Consider the following 27,253-nt stretch of genomic DNA (forward strand, 5'->3'; position numbering starts at 1 on the left):
CAGGTTAATTTATTTTTGGTGTTACCTTCTTTCCACATGAGTTCTAACTAAACTGCTGCATTTTAGCTTCCAGCTCTGGGTCCACAGTTTACACCTTGCTGTCTAGCCAGAATGTATTGACACGTCATTGATCCCCATCTGTTCTTGGTCAGGGAGAGCTGTTAAAAGGACGTCCCCTTCATCCATCTGTTGTTGGACTCTGTATGCGCGAGGGCATCCTCAATTACGGCCTTTGATCAGTTTAAAGTCAGTTGTGAGATGCGAAACATCATAACTGTCTGGACTTCTGATATCTGGAGTCTGTGGTCTGTGTTTTTATAAAGGAAAACTGCATGAATTCACTTTAATTAAAAACATAGTATACTTCAAGCCCAAAATCTTATCGCGTCATAGATTAGCTCCTGCATGGGAGGAGAACATTTCATCGCACCCATCTTTAGTGAAAGTATCTTGTGCTCATTAGACCAGACCAGACCAGACCCCCCTCAAAATATTTTAAGAAGGTAAACTAGAGCCTAACGTTCTTCTTATTTTAAAGATAAAGGTGAAGTGCATGTGACTGGTCACTCTACTCGATGTTAAGCAAAACACAATTTATTTAAAGAGCACAGTTAAAATACAAACAAAGGAAAGAAAAAGTTAGAATAACTTAACTATTGGAAAACTTAAACTGAATAATAGATACAACACTTATTACTAATTAACTGTTCCAAGAGCGTAACATCCTATAAACACACCCCTTGTATGCAGTCCTCCCATCCAGGAGGGGAAAAAAATTACTCCAGGAGATATTTCAGAGCAAGTAGCACCTAGGAATCATTGATAACAAGGTGTGGAGCTGGAGGAACACAGCAGGCCATGCAGCATCAGAGGAGCAGGAAAGCCGATGTTTTGGGTCTGGACCCTTCAGAAGGGTCCCAACCCGAAACGTCAGCTTTCCTGCTCCTCTGATGCTGCATGGCCTGCTGTGTTCCTCCAGCTCCACACCTGGTTATCTCAGACCCCAGCATCGGCAGTTCCTACAATCTGTGAGTGAGTTATAACCCCTCTCGGAGTCATCTCCTGAAACAACTAATTCTTCTGAGACCCCATACAGCTTCTGACTGGCACAGTGTAAGAAACTGGAAAGCCTGGTCTATGAGAGCTGGCCACGTCCATTCAGGCTGTTTCTATTGTAAACCCAAAGGCCTCGCGTCAGCTTTTGTGCTCCTGAGATGCTGCTTGGCCCGCTGTGTTCATCCAGCTTCACACTTTATTATCTTGGCCTCGCACATTGTTTACTTAAGCCATCTTCAGTAGCCAGTTTGGCATCTCTGCTTTACAACCTCTCTTAAAAACAACCAGGACAAAATAATCTCTTAAAGTGACAGCATTGACACATGGTAAAGTACTTCTTTGGGATGACTGCCCATTGCAAAATTGTTGAAATGCATAACCATATGGAATGGCGAATTGTTCATTAACACACCAAGATGAAAAGATATCAGTAACAAGGTAGTACAAACTCAATGGGCTGAAGGGCCTCTTCTGTACTGTATGATTCTATGATCTTTGTGATTTTAAGGTCACTATTTAATGAAACCAAGATTAAATTAGTCAAATTCACTGCTGTGCATGTGACCAAGAATGAGTTCAGCAATTACAATGCTTTATCTACACAGATAGTGCATTTCCTGATGTTAATCTTTGGAGACAGAACTTATTAAAAGCCAATAGGAGCAAACTTGAATACATTTTCTAAAATATGCAGATGAGGCTGAATACAGAGATTACAAGGTCAGATCCAGAGTCAATGGTTTGAGAATGTAGGTCTAATTTATTCTTTCTGTGTTGTTTTGAAATGACAAGATGTAGGTCAATGAAGAGAAAATATTTGTACTCATGATTAGGAGTCTGCTGAAAGAAAACAATTAATCTTGTAATTGTGAAGGAATGGTTGAGTTAATAAAATATTAAAATAGTCTTCTGCAATTTTCAGAAAGGTACGTAGCAGTAGGAGTGCAGAGTTATAAAGTGAATAATGTAATATAGTAGAAAATAGCAGCTTTAACCAGAAAACAGGCTGTGCGTTTCCTGAGAAAGGTTTGAGTAAATCATTGCCTTAGAAAACATGTAAGTATGGACTTCTTCAGTAAACACTACTGGGTAAATGCAGCAGGCTTTTAGATTAGATTAGATTTCCTACAGGCCCTACGGCCCAACAAGTCCACACCGCCCCTTGAAGCATCCCACCCAGACCCATCCTCCTATAACCCACACACCCCTGAATACTATGGGCAATTTTAGTATGGCCAATCCACCCAACCTGCACATTTTTGGACTGTGGGAGGAAACCGGATCACCCGGAGGAAACCCACGCAGACACTGGGAGAATGTGCAAACTCCACACAGACAGTCGGCTGAGGCTGGAATCGAACCGAGTCCCTGGTGCTGTGAGGCTGCAGTGCTAATCACTGAGCCACCGTGCCACCCCAAGCCGACCCAAGTTATAACAAGCACAGGGGCTTCCAGACCAAATGTTTGGACTGGCCTCATGTGTGATTACAGCAAAACCTGGGAATGTGGCTGAGACTAATACAGGGGTGTCCATAAAACCCAGCGACTGCAGTAGTTCAAGAGGCAACTCACCGTCATCTTCAGAAGGACAATCAATGCTGGCCGAGAAAACAACTTCCTATGTCAAGTGAACAAATTTTAAAACTAACACTGAACAGTGGGAAAGCAGTAACAGAGAAGGAGACTGGGTAACAGTGATGATGGGGAGGGCAGGTCAACCCGGCCTGTAAGAAAGCATAGATTTGGAAGTGTCGATGCAGCTTGGCACGTCTGCACTTCTTTTAATTTTATCGCTGCTTCTCAATTAATCTCTTACGAGCATAGCTGAGAACTCTCCCTAATCACTTATATCTGCTGCTGCTGTCTGGTTCTGCTCAACAACCTTCCTCAAAGCAGACAGGACTCATGTCTCCATTGAATATCAAATCACCAGGCAATATTATTGTAAACCTCACTTGATATTTAATAATCTGTGAGTATGTACTCTGGGAGAGAAGCAGGTTTTTAAAAATCTTTAGCCTACATTGAGACTTTTTAACTTGATACAAGGCACCTGCAGTTTTGCACTGGTAATGAAGTAAAACTTTTTAAAATAAAAATAGAAAATGCTCTACCCTCTCCAGTCCCCTGGCCAATATTTATCCCCGAGTACGTGCCACAAAAAAAAATTGACCTGGTCATTGTCAAATTGCTCTTCGGGGAACTTGTTCTGCACAAGTATTTTCCACATTTCGACAGTAACAATGCTTCAAAAGTATTTAATTGGCTGTTTCGAGGTGTCCAGTGGATGTGAAAGGTGCCATATAAATGTGAGCCTTTCTCTATTGATTGGAACAGTAGAGTCAGGGCAGTCAGTGCAGGCTGGAGATTGAAAGTGACAGGGGACCAGGAGCTCGGAGTGATATTGTGAATTGAGTAAAGGAGTTTAGCAAAGTGATCACCCAGTCTGCTTCTTGTCTCCCTGTGACAATAGAGTGATGTACGGTGAGCCACTGCTTCACCTGGAGGGAGTGTGTGTGGGGAGGAGAGGCACTGGGCAGGGAGGAGATAAAACAGCAGAAGTTTCAGTTCCTTCACTTACATGAGAAGTGTGGAGGAACAGAGGGATCTTGGTGTGCAGATACATAGATCCCTTAAAATGGCCACCCAAGTGGACAGGGTTGTTAAGAAAGCATATGGTGTTTTGGCTTTCATTAACAGGGGGATTGAGTTTAAGAGTCGTGACATCTTGTTGCAGCTCTATAAAACTTAGGTTAGACCGCACTTGGAATACTGCGTCCAGTTCTGGGCGCCCTATTATAGGAAAGATGTGGATGCTTTGGAGAGGGTTCAGAGGAGGTTTACCAGGATGCTGCCTGGACTGGAGGGCTTATCTTATGAAGAGAGGTTGACTGAGCTTGGTCTCTTTTCATTGGAGAAAAGGAGGAGGAGAGGGGACCTAATTGAGGTATACAAGATAATGAGAGGCATAGATAGAGTTGATAGCCAGAGACTATTTCCCAGGGCAGAAATGGCTAGCACGAGGGGTCATAGTTTTAAGCTGGTTGGTGGAAAGTATAGAGGGGATGTCAGAGGCGGGTTCTTTACACAGAGAGTTGTGAGAGCATGGAATGCGTTGCCAGCAGCAGTTGTGGAAGCAAGGTCATTGGGGACATTTAAGAGACTGCTGGACATGCACATGGTCACAGAAATTTGAGGGTGCATACATGAGGATCAATGGTCGGCACAACATCGTGGGCTGAAGGGCCTGTTCTGTGCTGTACTGTTCTCTGTTCTATGTTCTAAGTGGACGGGACAGAGATAATGGAGGGTGACTACGGGCTGGGGCAGGATGTTGTCAGGGATAATGCTGAGCAGAGAAGCAAGGGAGTGATAAGCTTTGTGATGACCATTGTCAGCATGTGTTCAGGGATTGTGTATTTTGGATTGGGGTATATGTTAGGTTCACGCTCAACAATGAGGCTGTTCTATGAAATTGAGGAGCTTGTGTCCCATTCTGAAAGTAAAATACAGAAACACTGTGATAATGGGAACTGCAGATGCTGGAGAATCCAAGATAACAAAGTGTGGAGCTGGATGAACACAGCAGGCCAAGCAGCATCTCAGGAGCACAAAAGCTGACATTTCGGGCCTAGACCCTTCATCACGGGATGCCAATGTGGTATATTGTATCCATTGCACCCAGTGTGGCTTCCTCTACGTTGGGGAAACCAAGCGGAGGCTTGGGGACCGCTTTGCAGAACACGTCCGCTCGGTTCGCAATAAACAACTGCACCTCCCAGTCACAAACCATTTCCACTCCCCCTCCCATTCCTCAGACGACATGTCCATCATGGGCCTCCTGCAGTGCCACAATGATGCCACCGGGAGGTTGCAGGAACAGCAACTCATATTCCTCTTGGAAACCCTGCAGCCCAATGGTATCAAGGTGGACTTCACAAGCTTCAAAATCTCCCCTCCCCCCACTGCATCCCAAAACCAGCCCAGCCTGTCTCTGCTTCCCTTACCTGTTCTTCCTCTAAACCATCCCTTCCTCCCACCTCAAGCCGCACCTCCATTTCCTACCTACCACCTCATCCCGCCTCCTTGACCTGTCCATCTTCCCTGGACTGACCTATCCCCTCCCTACCTCCCCACCTATACTCTCCTCTCTACCTATCTTGTTTTCTCTCCATCTTCGGTCCGCCTCCCCCTCTCTCCCTATTTATTCCAGTTCCCTCTCCCCATCCCTCTCTCTGATGAAGGGTCTAGGCCCAAAACGTCAGCTTTTGTGCTCCTGAGATGCTGCTTGGCCTGCTGTATTCATCCAGCTCCACACTTTACAGAAACACTGTCCCCATTTCCCACTCCATCGTACTTAAATAAAACACTTCTATGAAAGAAAGGCCTCCTTAACTATGGAGGAATAATTCGGGATTTGATGTTAAAGAACATTGAAACAAAAGATGGACATTAAATTAAATGAGTCTTTTACAATGATCAATGTGTAATGACACAAATACTCTACATGGTGATTAAATAGAATAAGGAAAAGCTATCATAGAAACATCTTGATGGTTTTATATCATTCTGTGTCTCAAGCCCAATTAATGGAGAAGATATAGATGGAAATAGTTCATCAGTTGTGACATTAGCAAATACTAATATGAGAAGAAAATTCTCGGTAGAGCATTGTGATAGAAAGAGCGATGACCTGACATTCATCAATGTACAACAATGAAACACAAATATATTCTTTGAATCTTTATTTTAGAATCATGGATCTATTTGACATTGCGGTTTTCTTGGAGCCATTTTCCTGGCCCTGGGATCAGCCTTGATTGAAACGATATTGTTGTTATCACCCCTTTTGAAACTGTGGGGTGACTAACTCAGCAAAATAGTCTGGCGAAATACCTCCATTCTTTAACCATGGAGAGAAGTAAGACAGGTGAATGTCTATGGTTAGGTTAACCCATGCCTGAAACCATGAGACCGTAAGATATAGGAGAAGAATTAAGCCATTTGGCCCATCGAGTCTGCTCTGCCATTTGATCATGGCTGATATGTTTCTGAACCCCTTCTCCCGCCTTCTCCCTTTACTAATCAAGAACCTCTCGGTCTCTGTCTTAAATACACTCAATGGCTTGGCCTCTGCAGCTTTGTGCGGCAATGAATTCCACAGAGTCACCACCGTCTTGCTGAAGAAATTCCTCCTCATCTCACTTCGAAAGGATCGCCCCTTCACTCTGATCTCTCTGACTATTGGCAACATCTTCCCCAGGTCCACTCTGTCCAGACCTCTCAGTATTCTGTACATTCCAATCATACTCCTTCCTCACCCTCATCTTTCTAAACTCCATCAAGTACAGACCCAGAGTCCTCAACAACGACCCAGATGAGAAGCCCTTCATTCCTGGGATCATTCCCCTCCAGAGCCTCTCCAATCCCAGCACATCCTTCCTCAGATCTATGGGGCCCAAAACTGCTGACAGTGTTCCAAATGCAGTCTGACCAGTGCCTTATACAGCCTCAACAATATGTCTCCACTCTGGTATTCTAATCATCTTGAAATGAATGCTAACATTGTATTTGCCTTCATAATTGTCAACTGAACCTGCATGTTATCCTTAAGCTTTGTGCTTCGGATTTCCGAAGCCTTTCTCTATTTAGAAAATAGTCCATGTCTCTATTCTTCCTACCAAAGTGCATAACCTCACACTTTCCCATGTTGTACTCCATCTGCCACTTCCTTGCCCACTCTCGTAACCTGCTCAAGTCCTTCTGCATCCTCCCCACTTCCACAACACTGTCTGTCTCTCCCCCATCTTTGTGTCTACTGCACACTTCACAACAATGCCCTTAGTTCCTACATCTAGATCTTTATAGACAAAGTTTTATAATGAACTCCAACTTCTTTTTCAATTGAGGAATCATTTCACCCTTTTGTTGGCTGTTCATATTTGAGAGATGAGCAATCCTTTTTTTGCATTTCACAATAACCCATCTGGTTTATCAGGTTAAATTGTATTTGCTGCAGTTCTGCTGCTATGTAAGCAGTTGTCGCACTGGTATTTGTTGAGTCTAAGTCTTGTTAATGGCTTTAAATAAATTTTTAGTCAACTGTGGTGATGCTGTGGCTTTGAGAGGTTATTTTGTCCTGTTTTTGTTTTTAATGGGAGGTTTTAAGTCGGAGGTAGCGAGCAGTGAGCTAGAACCACAAGAGGAAGCACCTTCTGAGGCCTTGTTTTAAATTTGAAACAATAGAAACAGCCTGAATGGGTGTGGTCAAGCTCCCACAGAACTAGGGTTTTGGGTTTTAGCTTTCTGCAATTGTTTGTTGGAGTTTTGATGATGTCAAAGCTATTCTTTCCCTCAGTCTAGCCGAAAGCTTGGGGTTCTCTACCAGCTACAGGAGCTGCATGTGAGACAATGTTTTCTGAATTTGGAGATAGTTAGAATTGCAGATGCTGGAGTCAGAGATAACACAGTGTGGAGCTGGAGGAGAAAAGCAGGCCAGGCAGCATCAGAGGAGGACCAAAGACATTACCAGAGGGTTGCAGTGGGAGAGAGATCCACTGAGGTCTTTCCCGGGGGGAGGAGAATAACTTTTTCAAGGAGGGCATCCTTGGAAGAGGCTTCACAGTGGGGTTAAAACTCACTCAGACATAGCAAGAACTACAGATGCTGTGGACATCTGATGCTACCTGGCCTGTTGTGTTCCTCCAGCTCCACCCTGTGTTAAATCTGTGTTCTCTATTTGCCTTTTTGCCAAGGGTGTGTTCATGGGCTGTTACTATGTTGGAACAGTTAATTAGTAACAATTTTCCAATGGAGTGAAGTCATTCCAATTCCTTCTTTCTTTTGTTGTACATAGAACATAGAACATAAAACAATACAGCACAGAACAGGCCCTTCGGCCCTCGATGTTGCGCTGACCTGTGAACTAATCTAAACCCCTCCCCTTACACGATCCTATCATTATCCATCTGTTTATCCAAGGACTGTTTAAATGCTCCTAATGTGGCTGAGTTAACTACATTGGCAGGCAGGGCGTTCCAAGCCCTTACCACTCTCGGAGTAAAGAACCTGCCTCTGACATCTGTCTTAAATCTATCACCCCTCATGTCCCCTCGTACAAGCTGAAGTCATCATCCTTGGAAAAAGACTCTTACTGTCCACTCTATCTAACCCTCTGATCATCTTGCATGTCTCTATTAAATCCCCTCTTAGCCTCCTTCTCTCGAATGAGAACAGACCCAAGTCCCTCAGCCTTTCTTCATAGGGCCTTCGCTCCAGACCAGGCAACATCCTGGTGAATCTCCTCTGCACCTTTTCCAATGCTTCCACATCCTTCCTGTAATGGGGCGACCAGAACTGCACGCAATATTCCAAGTGAGGCCGCACTAGCGTTTTGTACAGTTGCAGCATGACATCACGGCTCCGGGACTCAATTCCTCTACCAATAAAACCTAACACACCGTAAGCCTTCTTAACAGCACTATCAACCTGGGTGGCAACTTTCAGGGATCTATGTACATAAGACATAAGACCATAAGACCTAGGAGTGGAAGTAAGGCCATTCGGCCCATCAAGTCCACTCCGCCATTTAAATCATGGCTGATGGGCATTTCAACACCACTTCCCTGCACTCTCCCCATAAAACATCCTTTGTCCTCCTGGAACATCACCATATAGTAGAAAGCATTTTGAATCAACCTGTTTGGGTATATTGTGATACAGCTCAGTGGGATTTGAACCTAAACTTCTATGACTCAGAAGCAGGGATACTTACCACTGTGCCACAAGGGCCCTCTGCACATCCACACTACCAAGAATCTTTCCATTGACCCAGTATTCTGCCTTCCTATTATTCTTCCCAAAGTGAATCACCTCACATTTATCCGCATTGAACTCCATTTGCCACCTTTCAGCCCAACTCTGCAGTTTATCCAAGTCTCCCTGCAACATTCTTCCACACTGTCCACCACTCCACTGACTTTACTGTCATCTGCAAACTTACTAACCCATCCACTTATGCCTGTGTCCAAGTCATTTATAAAAATGACAAACAGCAGTGGTCCCAAAACAGATCCTTGAGGCACACCACTAGTAAGTGGACTCTAGGCTGAATATTTTCCATCAACCACCACTCGTTGCCTTCTTATAGAAAGCCAGTTTCTAATCCAAACTGCTAAATCTCCCTCAATCCCATGCCTCCACATTTTCTCCAATAGCCTACCATGTGGAACCTTATCAAAGGCTTTACTTAAGTCCATGTACGCCACGTCAACTGCCCTACCTTCATCCACATGCTTGGTCACCTTCTGAAAAAACTGAATGAGGTTTGTGAGAAACGACCTGCCCTTGACGAATCCATGCTGACTATCTCCAATCAAATTGTTGCTTGTTCGATGATTATAAATCATATCTCTTATCATCCTTTCCAAAACTTTTCCTACAACAGACATAAGGCTCGCAGGTCTATAATTACCTGGGTCATCCCTACTGCCCTTCTTGAACAAGGGCACAACATTTGCAATCCTCCAGTCCTCTGGTATTAAAACTGTAGACAATAAACTTGTATTTTAACTATAAGCTGGGAGAGCTATTGAGATCATACGCCTCTCTCATGTGGACATTCTATTCAATCTGTGTGTGGCGAATCAGATTTATTTCAATTTCCAGTGAGAGCGAAGGGGCTAATATTTCACTTCCATGTGCGGATGCTAAGAGCAGGGTCTTGGAAAGTTAGACTGCTGTCCTTGGGTCAGGGATGGGGGCAGGCCCAGTGGGACTCAGGACCCAGGCCAAGGGCAGCTTTAGGGCCCATGAATCCTGCCCTTGGTCCTGCCTGAGGGTGGGTGTTCATGATGACTTTAGTCATGCACCAGTTTTCTAGTGATCTGGGCTTTCCAATGGGGTTCCATGTTGCATTTATCTTGGGCTCATGGAATGGCTGCTTTTCAGTCTATCCATCAGTTGAAGACCCATCGTATGTGGTTTTAAAAGTTAGTGATAGCTTTTGGAATACTCCAGCAGAAATATTTGGTTAGATAGGTCCTTTGTTTCCTACAAGATTTTGAACCCACCTTGTTGCAGCCTTTGCTTTGCTTTCCTGACTGTATCAGATGCTTTACTCCCTCTTCTACGATTTCGACATTCTTAAAATGGTATGGTCGGTCCTTGCTATTCCCTGCAACAGAGTTAAGATCTTCTCTCTTGCTCTTGCTCTCACTCTCTCTCGCTTGCTCTCTCTCTCGCTCTTTCACTGTCTTGCTCTTGCTCCCGCTTGCTTACTCCCTCTCTCTCTCGCTCTCTCACTCTCACTCACTCTCTCGCTCTGTCTCTCTCTTGCTCACCCACTCTCGTTCTCTCTCACTCTCGCTGTCTTTTGCTCACTCACTCGCTCTTGCTGTAGTTCTCGCTCTCGCTCTCACTCTTGCTGTCACTCTCTCTCTCGTTCTCTCTCTCACTTTATCTCGCTCTTGTTCTCTCTCACTCTTGCTTTCTCACTCTCTCTTCCTTGCTCGGTCTTGTGCTCTCTTGCTCTCGGTGTCTCTCACTCTTGTTCTCGCTCGAATAATCCCACAATTACATGTACGTATTTTAGAAATATCAGCACCTTCAATAGAGCAGGGTTTAATACTATTTGTACAAACAGCCACTGATGATGATTCACTCCTTGGTGTGAATGAGACCAGAAACCTGCCACTATGGCTCCTTGTGAATTTACTCGCAGCTAGGTTCTGAGGAAAGGTTACGGGACCTGAAACGTTAACTCTGCTTTTCTCTCCACACATACTGCCAGACCTGCTGCGTTTCTCTAGCAATTTCTGTTTATGCTACATTCATATATAACTTTTAAGTAGCTTGCATTTTTATGTAACCCTTAACTTAGTAAAATGTCCCATGGCACTCCAGAATGCCCAAATTCAAACTGTTCCAGTAATACGAAGCACTGACATTACCATAGAGAGTGTGTTTGCTGGTTTTTCTGCTCCATGACACTCAACTCTTCCAGCCCTTGATCCAGATTTTAATGACAGTCTCAATTTGTTTGTTCAACTATGACCCTGTAAGTAAACGGTAAGACAAACATTTCTGAAATAATAAAATGTGAGGCTGGACGAACACAGCAGGCCAAGCAGCATCTCAGGAGCACAAAAGCTGACGTTTCGGGCCACATTTCTGAAGTTCGTTTTTGTTACAATGCCAATGACTTATGACGCACTGTCAACAATTATGTGAATGGCATTCATTGTCATTTATTTTCAGGCCAGGGTACATGCTCGATGGAACACTGAAATCCAAAAGTTGTTTGAGTTAGAATCACAAAGAGAGCATCTCACTCCTGGCACCAGCATTAACCTCCCAGACGCTGCTCGATCAGTGCAGGAGATAGGTGCCAGGTACAGTCCAGAAAGTGAGGGCTGCTCTGAAATGGAGCAGGCAGCCAAATCAGGAGCTGTATATCTCCATATCGGACAGAGATGAGGAGAAATGTTTTCACCCAGAGAGTGGGGAGCCTGTGGAATTCACTGCCACAGAAGCGGTTGAGACCAAATCACTGAATGTTTTCAAGAAGGAATTAGATATAGTTCTTAGAGCTAAAATGATCGGAGGGTGTGGGGAAGAAAGCAGGAACAGGAGACTGAATTAGATGGTCAACCATGATCGTGCTGAATGACAGGACTGAATGGTCTATCTGTGCTCCTAATTTCTGTGTTACGAATGAAATTCAGATTATCCAAGAGTTTTTTTTTTAAATTTCATTTTATTTTGAGACACCTGGCATTGTTCAGCCTTTAAACAAACCAGGGATACATTGTATCTGAAGAAGGGTCCCGACCCGAAACGTCAAGCTTTCCTGCTCCTCCGATGCTGCTTGGCCCGTTGTGTTCATCCGGCTCCACACCGTGTTATCTCAGGAACACATTATAATTCATTTAGGTTTGCTCCTACAACAAGTTATGGCTGTTTGTTTTATTTTCTTCATTGTGTAGTAATAGTGAACTTTAGCCTTTCCTTGTTAATCAGGGAAGTTTTCAGTTAATTTAAAAATACCGCAGGCTATGAATTAAGTACTGACCTTAAAACAGTGATCTATTTAGCCATTCCGTAAAGCTATTAATGGACATAGCGGCGCAAACAGAGAATGTTAACAAGTACTTAAAGAACAAATAGTTCTGCAGAAGGAAGCACCTTTTCAATTGGTAAAGAATGTAACTGCATCAAAGATTTTTAATTTAAAGTTTCACTCGGTGAAATAGTTGTATGTAACAAATGTGAAACTACTGATGGGATGACATGATGGAGCACGGGGAATCACATTTGTATAGCACCTTTGATGACAACAGGACACCCCAATGCAGTTTCTATCCAATGAGGTACATTTGAAATGTAGTCACTGTTGAAATGCAAGAAACTGCTCAGTGACACCCAGTTTGGGTTCCGCCAGGGCCACTCAGCTCCTGACCTCATTACAGCCTTGGTTCAAACATGGACGAAAGAGCTGAATTCCAGAGGTGAGGTGAGAGTGACAGTCCTTGATATCAGGGCTGCATTCGACCAAGCGTGGCATCAAGGAGCCCTGGCCAAGCTGGAATCAATGAGTCTTGGGGGCAAACTCTCCACTGGTTGGAGTCCTACCTGACACATAGGAAGATGGTTATGGTTGTTGGAGGTCAGTCAGCTCAGCTCCAGGACATCTCTGCAGGAGTTCCTCAGGGTAGTATCCTGGCCCAACCATCTTCAGCTGCTTCATCAATGACCTTCCCAGCATCATAAAGTTAGAAGCGGGGATGTTCGCCGATGATTGTACAATGTTTAACACCATTTGCCACTCCTCAGATACTGAAAGCAGTATGTTTTCAAATGCCCAATGATTTGGACAAGATCCAGGCTTGGGCTGACAAGTGGCAAGTAATATTCGCACCACACAATGCCAAGTTATGACCATCACCAATAACAGATACTCAGACAACCGCCCCTTGACATTCAATGGTGTTACCATCACTGAATCCCCCACTATCAACATGCTGGGGGTTACCATTGAGCAGAAACTTAACTGGGCTCACCACATAAACACAGTGGCTACAACAGCAGGCCAGAAGCTGGGAATGCTGCAGTGAGTAACTCACCTCCTGACTGCCCAAAGACTGTCCATCATCTACAAGGCACACACCAGGAGTGTGATGGAATACTCCTGACATTTGCCTGGATGGGGGCAGCCCCAACAACACTCAAGAAGCTTGACACCATCCAGGACAAAACAGCCCCTTGATTGGCACCACATCCACAAACATCCCACTCCCTCCACCACTGACACTCAGCAGCAGCAGTGTGTATTATCTACAAGATGCACTGCAGAAATTCACCAAAGATCCTCAGACAGCACCTTTCAAACCCACGACCACTTCCGTCTAGAAGGACAAGGGCAGCAGATACATGGGAGCACCATCTCCTGCAAGTTTTGCTCTGAGCTACTCATCATTCTGACTTGGAAATATATTGCAGTTCCTTCAGCGTCATTAGGTCAAAATCCTGGAATTGTCTCCCTAAAAGCACTGTGAGTCAGCACATGACCTACAGTAGTTCGAGAAGGCAGCTCACTGCCCCATTTTCAGTGGGCAACAGAGAATAAATTCTGGCCTAGCCAGTGACACTCGTTAAATGTTGAATCGGAACTGGGTTTCTAATTTAACAGCTTCTTGGGTGTAGAGATGCACAAGGCTGGTGAAGTGCCTGCTCACATACAATCCATAGCTCACAGTTTCTAGCTGGGGTCTCCGGCCTGAAACCAGAGGATATGCGAGTGCCAGACTGTTACCATATGTTTAGGTACTTTGGAAGAATTTGTAAAGTGATTATTTTGTACAGCTGCACCTTCCTGGACCATCAAATCCAGGAGCAGGACTTGAGCCCAGTGCCCCCCTGGAGTTAGGGAGGCTTCCCATTGAAACACATGTCCTCCCAGCCTTCGAGGAAGTTGGGCTATAACTGAGATGGAGATGACCTTCCACAGGAACTCTGAGTGCACTGAGAAGAGAATCAGTTTACAGCCTCTGGGAGGTTGAATCAGTAGAAGGGAATGACTTGACTTGCTGAATGGAGTAGATGGCAACTGGATACTGAGGATCGAGGTGAGAAGAGCTTTGTTGTGGAACTGATTGGATGTGTGCAAATAGAGGGAAGAACTGGTTAGATACTCCCATCCTCCCAACAGGGGGTGAAAGGTGAGTGATTATGATGAGTAACTAGAGAAGCTTGTTGTTGTGAGTTGCGAGTCACTGTGACAGTTAGGAATCCTGTTAAGCAGTACTTACTTATTAACATACTGGATTCTGTTAGGCTGTCAGTTTTGGGGAACAAGGAATTTATATTGAATCATTTTGCAAACTGTCAAGTATCCAGTTACAGATTAATGTAGCTAAGCACTTGCTGGTACCTTGTATTTGACAGACATGAAGTTGAGGAATAGTTTTGCAGTGGTAGCTAGCTCTCAGCATCAGAATACAGGGCCTGGAGCCAAGACACATGGATGGAAGTCTTATTTATCTCCTGTGCTGTCATCTTAACACCTCTGTCACTGACAACTGATCATCAGAATCGAACAGAAAACATTTCTCATCTGCTGTATTCACAGGCAGCTGTATCTGCTATCCTCTGTATCCACTATCATCCGTATCTGCAGGCTGCCATATCCGCTATCTGCCATATCGGCAGGCTGCTGTATCTGCTACTTGGAGGCAGTAATGTCGGCAGATGCCTGGAAGCTAGAGTCAATACATGTGACGCTGGAAAAGCATAGGGGGTCAGACAGCATCCGAGGAGCAGGATAGTCAACAGTTCAGGCCAAAATCCTCTGTCAGCACTAGGGAGGGGAAGGGAGCCCAGAAACAAATAGAGAGAGGAGGTGGGGCTGAGGGAAGGATAGGAGATAAGTTGATAGGTGGATACAGGTAGGAGGTATTGCGATTGGTCTGTGGGAAATGTGGAGCTGACAGGGGAGTAGGAAGATGGGCAGGACAGGTAGGCAGGAGGGGGTGAACATAGGATAAGGCTGGTGAAATTTTGAAGCTGGTGAAGTCAATGTTGAGGCCGTTGGCCTGTAAGCTCCCAAAGTGAAATATCGGGTGTTGTTACTCCAGCTTACATTTGGCCTCACTCTGACAGTGGAGAAGGCCCAGGATGGACATGTGCTCAGGGGAGTGGGAGGAGGAATTAAAACAGATGGCAACCAGAAGGTTGGGTTGGTTGATGCGTGCAGTGCACAGATGCTCCACGAACCTGTCCCCAAGTCTGCATTTGGCCTCGTCGGTTTAGCAGAGACCACATCAGGAGCAATGGATCCAACAGATTAGGTTGGATGAGTGCTAGTGAATCTGCCGCATCTGGAAGGATTGTTTGTGACCATGGACACAGGTGAGAGGGGAGCTGTAGGAGCAGGTGTAACACCTTTTGTGGTTGCAGGAAAGGTACTGGGTATGATGAAGCTGATGGGGACTGTAGAGCTGATGAGGGAGTCGTGGAATGAACTGACCTGGAGGAAAGCGGTCAGGAACGGACAGGAAAATATCTTTCTGCTAGTGGGATCTGACTGTAGGTGGACGGATCAGATTGTAGGTGGCAGAAATGTCGGAGGATGATGCATTGGATTCGCAGGGTGGTACACGAGGACTAAGGGGACTTTATTCTTGTTGGCAGTCAGGGATTTGGAGGGCATGGAGGAGATGCAGTCGAGGGCATCCTTAATTACAGAGGAGGGGAAATTACGTTCTCTGAAGTAGGAGGATATTTGGATTGTCCTGGAGTAGAAGTGACGAAGCCAGAGGAATTGAGTGTATGGGATAGCATTCTTGCATGGGGGGGTGGTGGGGGGGAAGAGGAGGAGAGGAGGTATAGTTGAACTAGTTGTCGACGTCAGTGGGTTTGAAACGATGTCGGTGGTGAGTCGGTTTCTGGAGATGGAGATGGAGAGGTCCAGGAAGGGGAGGGAGGTGTCAGAAAGTCTAGATGAATTTGAGGATGGGGTGGAAGGTGTTGGCAAAGTTGATGAACTGCTTGAGCCCGTCACAGGAACACAAGGCCACACCAATGCAGCTGTCAATTTGCAGAGAAAGAGGTGAGGCATGGTGCCGATGTAGTTGCAGAAGAGGGACTGTTCCACAAATTCTACAACAGGCAGGAATAGCTTGGGTCCATGCGGTGCCAATGGCTACCAGTTTAGTTTGTAGGAAGGGGGAGGAATGGAAAGGAAAGTTGTTGAGGGCGAGCACTGGTTCAGCTGAGTGAACAAGAGAGTCAGTGGAGGCTTTTAGGTCTTCTGTGTGGGGGATACAAGTGTACATGGACCGTACGTTCATGGTAAAGATGAGGCGTTGGGGGCCAGGGAATTAAAAGGTTTGGAAAAGATGGAGAGCCTGGGTTGTGTTACAAACGTAGGTAGGTAGTTCACGGACCAAAGGGGAAAGAATAGAGTCAAGGTAGGAGGAGACGTGCTCGGTGGGGCAGGGGCAGGCAGAGATGATGGGTCAACTGGATCAGTTGGGTATATGGATTTTGGGTAGGAGATAGAAACAAGCAGTGTAGGGTTGGGGAACTATCAGGTTAGAGGCTGTGGACGGGACATCTCTTGAAGTGATCAGGTTGTTGATGGTCTGGTTGATCAGAATGGGATCATGATCAAGGAGAAGGTAGGACGAGGTGTCAGAGAGTTGGTATCTGGCCTCAGCGATGTAGAGGTCAGCTCACCACGCTACCACTGCCTTGTTAGCAGGTTTAAGAGCGAGGTTGGGGTTGGAGCAGATGGCTGCGCATTCCGATGGGGAGAGGATGGAGTAAGAAGGGGGCAGAGAGATCCAAGCAGCTGATCTTGGCAGCTGGAGATGAAGAGCTTGAGGGAGAGTAGGAGCTTGGGAGGGAGTGTCTGGGGGGATGGAGTTTGCTGGAGGTGGGAAATGGGTTTGTTGGAGGGTTGGGTTGGATTCTCATTCAAAGAAATAGGCAACGAGAGGGAGGCAGTCCGAAATCACGATATTTACTTGTGGGAATGAAGGTGAGCCTTTCACTGAGGATTGACTGTACAGCCTCAGTGAGGGGAAAGTCTGGGAGGGGTAGGGGGAATGGGTGAACACCTGGCAGGGCTTGGGGCTGAGGCTGAGTGTAGGGCCGGGGCCCGGAGCTGGCATGGAGACTTTGTCAGGCTTGGGTATGTGTTGAAGCAGTCACGTGGGGGGAGGCAGAAGTAGCCCAGTGGTCAGCTATTTCGGCAGATCATGTGATCTTCTATGTCAGTGAAAGAAGCAGTCACATGATCCATAGGAGATCTGCTACCTGCCACATCAACAGGCTACACAGTAAGGGTCTGACAGTTGGCCTCAGTGCCCTGGATAGGCAGGGTTCCACCAACAGTTGTACTGTGAATGTGGGAATCAAGATTGAAGGGGTGTAATTTTGCAAGCATGCTAGGCTACTTCGGTGATAAATTGAGTAATACTGTTTCACAAAGGGTTGTAAAAATCTGGAACAAAATCAAAGTTGTTGGAAAAGCTCAGCAGGTCTGGCAGCATCCGTGGATGAGAAAACAGAGTTAACGTTTCGTGTCCGGTGACCCCTCCTCAGAAATTCTTCTCCCAAGATGCTGTGGTCTCTGGGCTAATTGAACCTTTCAATAGTGAGACAGTTGGATTTCAGTATTCAGTTGTGGTATCAAGAGGGTTCTGGTGAGTGACCGAGCTGAGTCAGCATCTTATTGGCAGGAAGTATGGGATAAATGAGCGGAATGGCCAGTTTGCGTTTGTACGTTCCTATCAACATCCCTTGTCACAGATCTGGAATTAGTAAAAAGGGTGAGGTTCAGGTTGTGCAGTTTAAGAGAGAACATTGTCTGAAATTGAAATCAATTGAAACTTTAGGCAAACGGTCAATTTGGCTCCTATCAGCAAACCTCTCTTGCTGGTGGCTGAGTTTGAATTTAAAAGCGCCTGTTGTTATTGCCCCTTACATGGTAATGTAAAAGTAAACTCCCAGATTGCAGTCACTGATGATCATGAGTGTAGTCACTCAGGGTGAGGTCATGCTCACATCATCAACATTGATGTCAACTTACTGGAAATTCAGGGAGACTGAGGAGTCTTTGTGCCTTTCAGCCAAAATCTACATACTTGGAGAATGGCAATCATTGTTTCTTAGTTACAAACGTCACCTCTGATTCAACAATGCTTGACCGTCACTGGGACTATTCAACATCTGGGACCCTGCGTCCTCTGTGATTTCCCTCCACCAATGAAGCTATCTGAGGGGCTAATGATGTGTCCCTTTTATGGATGAAATAAAATTGAGTTGAATGCATCATAAATTTTTATTGGAATGGCGTCAGAAGAACAGATTAAGGAACTGAGGGAAATGCGTCATCACAGCTAATGAACTGGAGCTGCAGTGTGTAATGAAGGGACTGTGCTCCAAAAGCTTATGGTTTTTAAATAAACCTATCGGACTATAACCTGGTGGCGTGTGATTTCTGACCTTGTCCACCCCAGTCCAACACCGGCGCTTCTACATCTTAACTAATTAATATGACAGACTTGCTGTTTACTTGCTTGGCGAGAGAGAGAGAGAGAGAGCCAGGCGATGAGCTAAAATCATGCTACTTGTGAATTTGTAACTAACCAGTGAATGTTAAGACATTTCTGCCAAAGACCTAAAGGTGAAATTAAAACAACCCTCTCAAAGGGTAAAAAGCCAACTCCGTCACCAAGGGCAGCAATAAAAGATGTGTGCACACTCTTGGATCTGCAGGATACAGAGCGATATTGTCAGTCACTACAGCTGACAAACCCCTGAGGGCAAAAGCATTTTCACTGTGAAACGAATTGATTCCACTAAAATACATAAACATTGTTGTGGCTGTAGGCAGTGGGAAGGGTTAATAAAACAGTAATGACTGACAGTTTTTTTTCTGAAGAAGGGTCTAGTCTTGAAACGTGAGCTTTTCTGCTCCTCTGATGCTGCTTGGCCTGCTGTGTTCATCCAGCTCTACACCGTGTTATCTCAGGTTCTCCAGCATCGGCAGGTCCTACTATCTCTGTGACTGAGGGTTGGTGGTTTAAGTAACCTGGGAACCAGGACTGATTACCACTGAAGGCATACATAATCAGTTCAACCTATTTTTCTAACTAACCTGTTCAACAAGTTATATGGCTCCACAGGAGTGAGCGGGACTTGAACCTGGGCCTCCTGGTCTAGGGTTAGGGACACTACCACTGCACCACCAGTTAAAGATGCAGTTAATAATTGTCAGTCGGTGTTCATCAGAAGCACAATTAGAAATCAAAAGTGATTGAAAGCTGTTTTTAATGAGATCTGGCATTTTTACAGAGATGGCACCTTTCCCAATGTCAGTAAACCCCAAAGTGCTTTACAGCCCGGAAAGTCCTTCTGAAGTAGTTACAAAGTCGGAAACAACTCGACCAGTTTGCATGCAGCAAGGTGCCATAATCAGTAATCCGATAAATCGTGAGATCACTTAATTTGCTAGATTTATTGTAGTCACATGTAGCTAAGTACAGTGAAAAGTTTTGTTTTGTGGCTAGTACAGGCAGATCATAACAAACAAAGACATACAGATCGTAGGGTGTTTAGACAGAGCGAGGCAGACAGGGTTACACTGCACAGGGGATCCACGAAGCAAGGTCAGCATTATTTGAAGTTAGAGAGGACCACTCATCTCGTTCTATTGGTGGTAAATCAGTACTATTGATTTTCCAGTACAATGGAAGATCTCCCTTGCTATTCATCAAAAGATCTTTTAATGTCCAAGACATCACCTAAGATAATGTGGTGCTTCCTCAGCACTGACCCTCCGACAGCGCCCGCTCCCTCAGCACTGACCCTCCGACAGTGCCCGCTCCCTCAGCACTGACCCTCCGACAGTGCCTGCTCACTCAGCACTGACCCTCCGACAGTGCCCACTCCCTCAGCACTGACGCTCCGACAGCGCCCGCTCCCTCAGCACTGACCCTTTGACAGTGCCCGCCCACTCAGCACTGACCCTCCGACAGTGCCCGCTCCCTCAGCGCTGACCCTCCGACAGTGCCCGCTCCCTCAGCAGTGACCCTCCGACAGTGCCCGCTCCCTCAGTACTGACTCTCCGACAGTGCCCGCTCCGTCAGTACTGAGTTTCCGACAGTGCCCGCTCCCTCAGCACTGACCCTCCGACAGTGCCTGCTCACTCAGCACTGACCCTCCGACAGTGCCCACTCCCTCAGCACTGACCCTCCGACAGTGCCCGCTCCCTCAGCACTGACCCTCCGACAGTGCCCGCTCCCTCAGCGCTGACCCTCCGACAGTGCCCGCTCCCTCAGCAGTGACCCTCCGACAGGGCCCGCTCCCTCAGCAGTGACCCTTCGACAGTGCCCGCTCCCTCAGTACTGACTCTCCGACAGTGCCCGCTCCGTCAGTAAAGAGTTTCCGACAGTGCCCGCTCCCTCAGCACTGACCCTCCGACAGTGCCCGCTCCCTCAGCACTGACCCTCCGACAGTGCCCGCCCACTCAGCGCTGACCCTCCAACAGTGCCCGCTCCCTCAGCACTGACCCTCCGACAGTGCCCGCCCACTCAGCGCTGACCCTCCAACAGTGCTCGCTCCCTCAGCAGTGACCCTCCAACAGTGCCCGCTCCCTCAGGACTGACCCTCCGACAGTGCCTGCCCACTCAGCGCTGACCCTCCAACAGTGCCCGCTCCCTCAGCAGTGACCCTCCGACAGTGCCCGCTCCCTCAGTACTGACTCTCCGACAGTGTCCGCTGCCTCAGTACTGACTCTCCGACAGTGCCTGCTCCCTTAGCACTGACCGTCTGACAGTCCGGCGCACCCTCAGCAGTGACCCTCCAACAGTGCGCCACTCCCTCAGCAGTGACCCTCCAAGAGTGCGGTGCTCCCTCAGCTCTGATCCTCCGATAGTGCCCACTCCCTCAGTGCTGACCCTCCGACAGAGGGCCGCTCCCTCAGCACTGACTCTCCCACAGTGCGGCGCTCACTCAGCGCTGACCCTCCGACAGTGCCCGCTCCCTCAGCACTGACCCTCTGACAGTGCCCGCTCACTCAGCACTGACCCTCCGACAGTACCTGCTCCCTCAGCACTGACCCTCCGACAGTGTGGCGCTCCCTCAGCACTGACTCTCCCAGAGTGCGGCGCTCCCTCAGCGCTGACCCTCCGACAGTGCCCGCTCCATCAGCACTGACCCTCCGACAGTGCCCGCTCCCTCAGCACTGACCCTCTGACAGTGCCCGCTCACTCAGCACTGACCCTCCGACAGTGCCCGCTCCCTCAGCACTGACCCTTCGACAGTGCCCGCCCACTCAGCACTGACCCTCCGACAGTGCGGCGCTCCCTCAGCACTGACTCTCCCACAGTGCCCGCTCCCTCAGCAGTGATCCTCCGACAGTGCCCGCTCCCTCAGCAGTGATCCTCCGACAGTGCCCGCTCCTTCAACACTGACCCTCAGACAGTGCCCACTCCCTCAGCACTGACCCTCTGACAGTCCGGCGCTCCCTCAGCAGTGACCCTCCAACAGTGTGCCACTCCCTCAGCAGTGACCCTCCAAGAGTGCGGTGCTCCCTCAGCTCTGATCCTCCGACAGTGCCCACTCCCTCAGCGCTGACCCTCCGACAGTGCCCACTCCCTCAGCACTGACCCTCCGACAGCACCCGCTCCCTCAGCACTGACCCTCCGACAGTGCCCGCTCCCTCAGCACTGACCCTCCGACAGTGCCCGCTCCCTCAGCACTGACACTCCGACAGTGCCCGCTCCCTCAGCAGTGACCCTCCGACAGTGTCTGCTCCCTCAGCAGTGACCCTCCGACAGTGCCTGCTCCCTCAGTACTGACTCTCCGACAGTGCCCACTCCCTCAGTACTGACTCTCCGACAGTGCAGCACTCCCTCAGCGCTGACACTCCGACAGTGCCCGCTCCCTCAGCAGTGACCCTCCCACAGTGCCCACTCCCTCAGCACTGACTCTCCGACAGAGGGGCGCTCCCACAGCAGTGACCCTCCGACAGTGTGGTACTCCCTCAGCGCTGACCCTCCGACAGAGGGCCGCTCCCTCAGCACTGACCCTCCTACAATGCGGCGCTCCCTCAGCACTGACCCTCCCACAGTGCGGCGCTCCCTCAGCACTGACCCTCCGACAGTGCGGCGCTCCCTCAGCACTGGCTCTCCCACAGTGCGGCGCTCCCTCAGCGCTGACCCTCCGACAGTGCGGCGCTCCCTCAGCGCTGACCCTCCGACAGAGGGGCGCTCTCTCAGCACTGACCCTCCGACAGAGGGGCACTCCCTCAGCACTGACCCTCCGACAGAGGGGCGCTCCCTCAGTGCTGACTCTCCCACAGAAGGGTGCTCCCTCAGCGCTGAGTTTCCGAAAGTGTGGTGCTCCCTCTGTCTTGCACTGAGGTGTCAGCCTTGCTGTGTGTCCCAGCCTCAGGAATGATTGGATTGATTTAAGCTCACATCTTTCTTATGTGAGACAGTGAGCACTGAGCCATGCGCAGGGGCTGGTAGAAAGCTTCCTGTCTTTTCATTTGGTTATTCTTAGATTCCAGTATTTAAATGATACAGTCCATGGAGTGTGAGGCTGGAAAAGCATAGGAAGTCACACAGCATCCAAGGCGCAGGAAAGCCCATGTTTCAGGCCAAAATCCTCTGTCAGCACTAGGGAGGGGAAGGGAGCCCAGAAACAAATAGAGAGAGGAGGTGGGGCTGAGGGAAGGATAGGAGATAAGGTGATAGGTGGATACAGGTAGGAGGTATTGCGATTGGTCTGTGGGAAATGTGGAGCTGACAGGGGAGTAGGAAGATGGGCAGGACAGGTAGGCGGGAGGGGGTGAACATAGGATAAGGCTGGTGAAATTTTGAAGCTGGTGAAGTCAATGTTGAGGCCGTTGGCCTGTAAGCTCCCAAAGTGAAATATCGGGTGTTGTTACTCCAGCTTACATTTGGCCTCACTCTGACAGTGGAGAAGGCCCAGGATGGACATGTGCTCAGGGGAGTGGGAGGAGGAATTAAAACAGATGGCAACCAGAAGGTTGGGTTGGTTGATGCGTGCAGTGCACAGATGCTCCACGAACCTGTCCCCAAGTCTGCATTTGGCCTCGTCGGTTTAGCAGAGACCACATCAGGAGCAATGGATCCAACAGATTAGGTTGGATGAGTGCTAGTGAATCTGCCGCATCTGGAAGGATTGTTTGTGACCATGGACACAGGTGAGAGGGGAGCTGTAGGAGCAGGTGTTGCATCTTTTGCAGTCAAAACGTAAACTGGAGGAACAACACCTGACATTTCTCCTACTCTTCCCCCCAGCCCCACCCCTCTCCCCCTATTTATTTCTGGGCTCCCTTCCCCCCGCACCCCCCCCCCCCCCCCCAGCCCTGACGAAGGGTTTCAGTCCAAAGCGCTGACTTTCCTGCTCCTCTTTGCTGCCTGACCTGCTGTGCTTTTCCAGCCTGTCACCTACAGACTCTGGTTCCAGTATCTACACTCCTTACTGTCTCCATGTCAATGATACAACTGACTTCATTAAACTGCTCATTCAGTTGGGTCTCCCTGCATGAAAGCAACAGGCCTAAAAACTTGAAACTCTGAAAAGAATGCATTAAAACATTTTTCTTGGCGTGCTGAATTTCTGACCTGGTAATAACTCTTGTGTCATGTTGAATTGCAGGATGGATGACATTCAGCTCTGTAAAGATATAATGGATCTGAAGCAGGAACTCCAGCAATTGGTCTCAATTCCAGGTAATTGTGCATTTGGTAGCTTTCAAGTTGGTTTACGTTCTCCTAAAGCCATGTGAGAACCCTAAGGAATTGACAGCTCGGAGCAGTGACATGAGAGCTGCTGTAATCAGTTTCCCCTGCAGCAGTGTGTGTTGTGAGCTAGTGGGACACAGTATTCCAGCCATTTGTAGGTAAGCTGCAGTCTACTGTGACAAGGCTCTCAGGTGTTTTCAGATTGAGCCACAGTAGCAATACAGAGCAGGGTCTTGGAGATAATGGGAATTGCAGATGCTGGAGAATCCAAGATAATAAAATGTGAGGCTGGATGAACACAGCAGGCCAAGCAGCATCTCAGGAGCACAAAAGCTGACGTTTCGGGCAAGGGTCGAGGCCCGAAACGTCAGCTTTTGTGCTCCTGAGATGCTGCTTGGCCTGCTGTGTTCATCCAGCCTCACATTTTATTATCAGAGCAGGGTCTTGGTTAGCTCAGAGATAGTAGGAACTGCAGATGCTGGAGAATCTGAGATAACAAGGTGTAGAGCTGGATGAACACAGCAAGCCAAGCAGCATCAGAGGAGCAGGAAGGCTGAAAGCTGAAAGAGAAAGGGCCTAAAGAAGGGTCTTGACCTGAAACATCAGCCTTCCTGCTCCTCTGATGCTGCTTGGCCTGCTCTGTTCATCCAGCTCTATATCGTGTTATCTTGCTTGGTTAGCTCATTTGGCTGCATGGCTGGTTTACGAGGCAGAGTGATGCCAACAGTGTCGGTTCTGTTCCAGCACTGGCTACCATGAAGGGCTCTCCTTCTCAACCTCTGTCTGCGCCTGAGGTATGGAGTCCTTCAGGTTAAACCCGCATCCATCTCCCGAGTGAGTGGGGCTATGGGCTGGTATCGCTTCAGTGACCTTCCTGTTTTTTTAACCACTTCTCATGCCTTTGGATGAAGACTTAGTTGAGGAAACGACAGCTGACTATCTGTCCTCTGGAAATATAACCCCAGGATCTGGTGCGATGCAAGGTGAGGAACTGTAGGTGAGCCACTGTGTGTGATGTAGAAGAACATATTTCTGGCCCCTGCGCACGGTATGTTCAAGTAGTTATCAAACTGAGCCCATGTGAGAAATTTGTGACTTCAGGATCTAGCATTGAGTATTTGAAGCTGCAACTTGTAAATAAAAGTTGACAATTCTATCAGCCTTTCTTGCCTCCTGGATAGGCAACGTGATCCTTAAACTCTACTCTGTCCCTGCCTGGTGGATTGCCTGACCTTTCTCCTCCAGGATTGATTCTCGGATATAGCCCAGAAATGAGAACTGCAGAAAGGTCCAGACAATCATGTGCCTTCCACAAGCCCAGCCTGCCTTCACACCCGCTCTACCCAATCGTGGGCCTGGCAAGATCTGTATCCAGGCAAAAGCCTTCAATCACTAGCCCCTTCCTCCCCCTGTATTTTAGTGTCAGTAGCTGAGGGGAGATGGTGGTCATAGAGCTGTGCAGCATAGAAACAGACCCCTTGGTCCAACTTGTCAATGCTAACCGGATATCCTAAATAAATCTGGTTCCATTTGGCAGCATTTGGTTCATGTCCATCTAAACCCTTCCTATTCATGTCCCCATCCAGGTGCCTTTTAAATGTTGAAATTGTAGCAGCCTCCACCATACCTTCCGGCAGCTCATTCCATACGCACACCACCCTTTGCATGAAAAAGTTGCCCCTTAGGTCTTGTTTAAAACTTTCCCCTTTAACTTTAGTCCTATGCCTTCTAGTTTTGGACTCCCCCACCCCAGGGAAAAGACCTTGACTATTCACCCTATCCACGCACCTCATGATTTTATAAACCTCTGTATGTGGTAACTTCACTGGACTGGTAAACCAAAGGCTGAGGCTAATGCTCTGGAGAATATAGGTTCAAATCCCAACAAGGGAGTTGGTGGAGTTTAAATTTGATTAATAGAATCTGCAGCTAAAAGTTAGTCTTTGATTATCAACAATTGTTATTAAAACCCCAACTGGTTCCCTGATGCCCTCTAGGGAAAGAAATCTGCCATCCTTACCCAGCCTGGCCTATATGTGACTCCAGACCCACAGCATTTTCCACCTGAGGTGGTCTAGCAGTCACATGATTCAAGGGGCAATTAGGGATGGGCAATAAATGTTGGCCTTATCAGCAGTGTCCACATTCCCATGAAATAAAAGCGTGTGCTCCACCTGAACTTTCCTCTCCTTTCCCATGACAGTAGTGTATCCTGAGACCTCGACGACAAATTCCCATTTGGTGTTGAGAAGTTTTAGGTAACGCCATTCCCTACAGAGGCGAAGTAAGACTAAAAGAACCAAAATGATGTTAGCTCAGTAAAGAATCATAAACTGGGCTTTGCTGGAGCAAGGAGCCATATTTTGTTGATTTTTTAAAAAAAATTTTGTATTCATCAGGACAGTTTTCAAGAAATGCCAAAGTGAGAACTGAATTTATAGCGTCTGAGAGGAGAGTGCTGATTGGTTGGCAGGTAGTCTCTGGTAGAGGCATGACATGGAGAATTCGCCAGTTAATGATAACTGACAGTCAACTGCCACGCAGTTACAGTCTAATTGCTCAACCAATCAGCATACTGCTCTCATATAGTTTCAATGATGTTCTCCTTGTGCACTGGCATCCTTGCGAATTATCCCAATGAGTCCAAGACAAAAACCTGAGCAAAATATGTCTTTTTTTTCTCATATACTGGTGTTCGGTACTTCCAGCTGACTAGGTTCTAAACTGGCAGATATTAACCAAGGGTCCAGCAAAGTTTAATCCTGGAAGTTAATTGTTTTTGTTTTAGTGGCTCACAGTAGTATCACATTCCTTGGATATTAACAAATCTCAGATAAGAATGAGAACTCTCTGCACTCCTCCATTTTCTTTCCCCCTTTTTGTCTAAAGTCAAGTGGGATTCTACTATTAACTGCTAGAACCTTCAGTCAGTAGGAAGGTAAAGGTGGGTGTGTATTTGTATAAAGTATTTCCCTGAGGAAAGCTTTGGTTCCTGTAATTCTTACGTAACCCCATCCCTCAAGACTGTGGCAGGGTGATCACACCATAATTACAGCCTATACCCTGGTGGAAATAACTCCTGATGTTTTGAAGCAAATTGAAGAGGTTTAATTTTTTTAAAGCTTACAATTGCTTACATTTGCCTTATAATTAAATGCTTAAACTGACTTGTCGGCAGCCGTATATCTTACAGTAGAAGAAGAATCTGCTGACAAAGTGATGTAAGGCCTAAGAGCAGGAGCAGGCCATTCAGCCCTTCAAGCCTGTTCCACCGTTCAGGAGTGTCATGGCTGATCTGATTGTGGTTTCAATTCCACCTTCCTGTCTGATATCTGTACTAATCAGAACGAGGGCAGCCTGGTGAGTTCCCTGATTGGGAGCTGTTAACCTGGTCCAGTCAGGGAGCCCTGGCT

General features: G+C 47.4%; 1 protein-coding gene across 3 annotated transcripts in view; it reads left to right on the plus strand.

The window, feature by feature from the left end:
- Positions 1-27,253, plus strand: part of mpv17l (MPV17 mitochondrial membrane protein like) — a 145,285-nt gene that overhangs the window by 71,929 nt on the left and 46,103 nt on the right. For all 3 annotated transcript variants that reach the window (XM_059654192.1, XM_059654191.1, XM_059654190.1), the window contains exon 3: positions 23,755-23,828. In XM_059654192.1, the coding sequence (XP_059510175.1) occupies positions 23,755-23,828 (74 nt within the window). The remainder of the gene's footprint in view (positions 1-23,754; positions 23,829-27,253) is intronic.

Source organism: Stegostoma tigrinum, chromosome 23, assembly GCF_030684315.1.
Source record: "Stegostoma tigrinum isolate sSteTig4 chromosome 23, sSteTig4.hap1, whole genome shotgun sequence".
NCBI classification, from domain to species: Eukaryota; Metazoa; Chordata; class Chondrichthyes; order Orectolobiformes; family Stegostomatidae; genus Stegostoma; species Stegostoma tigrinum.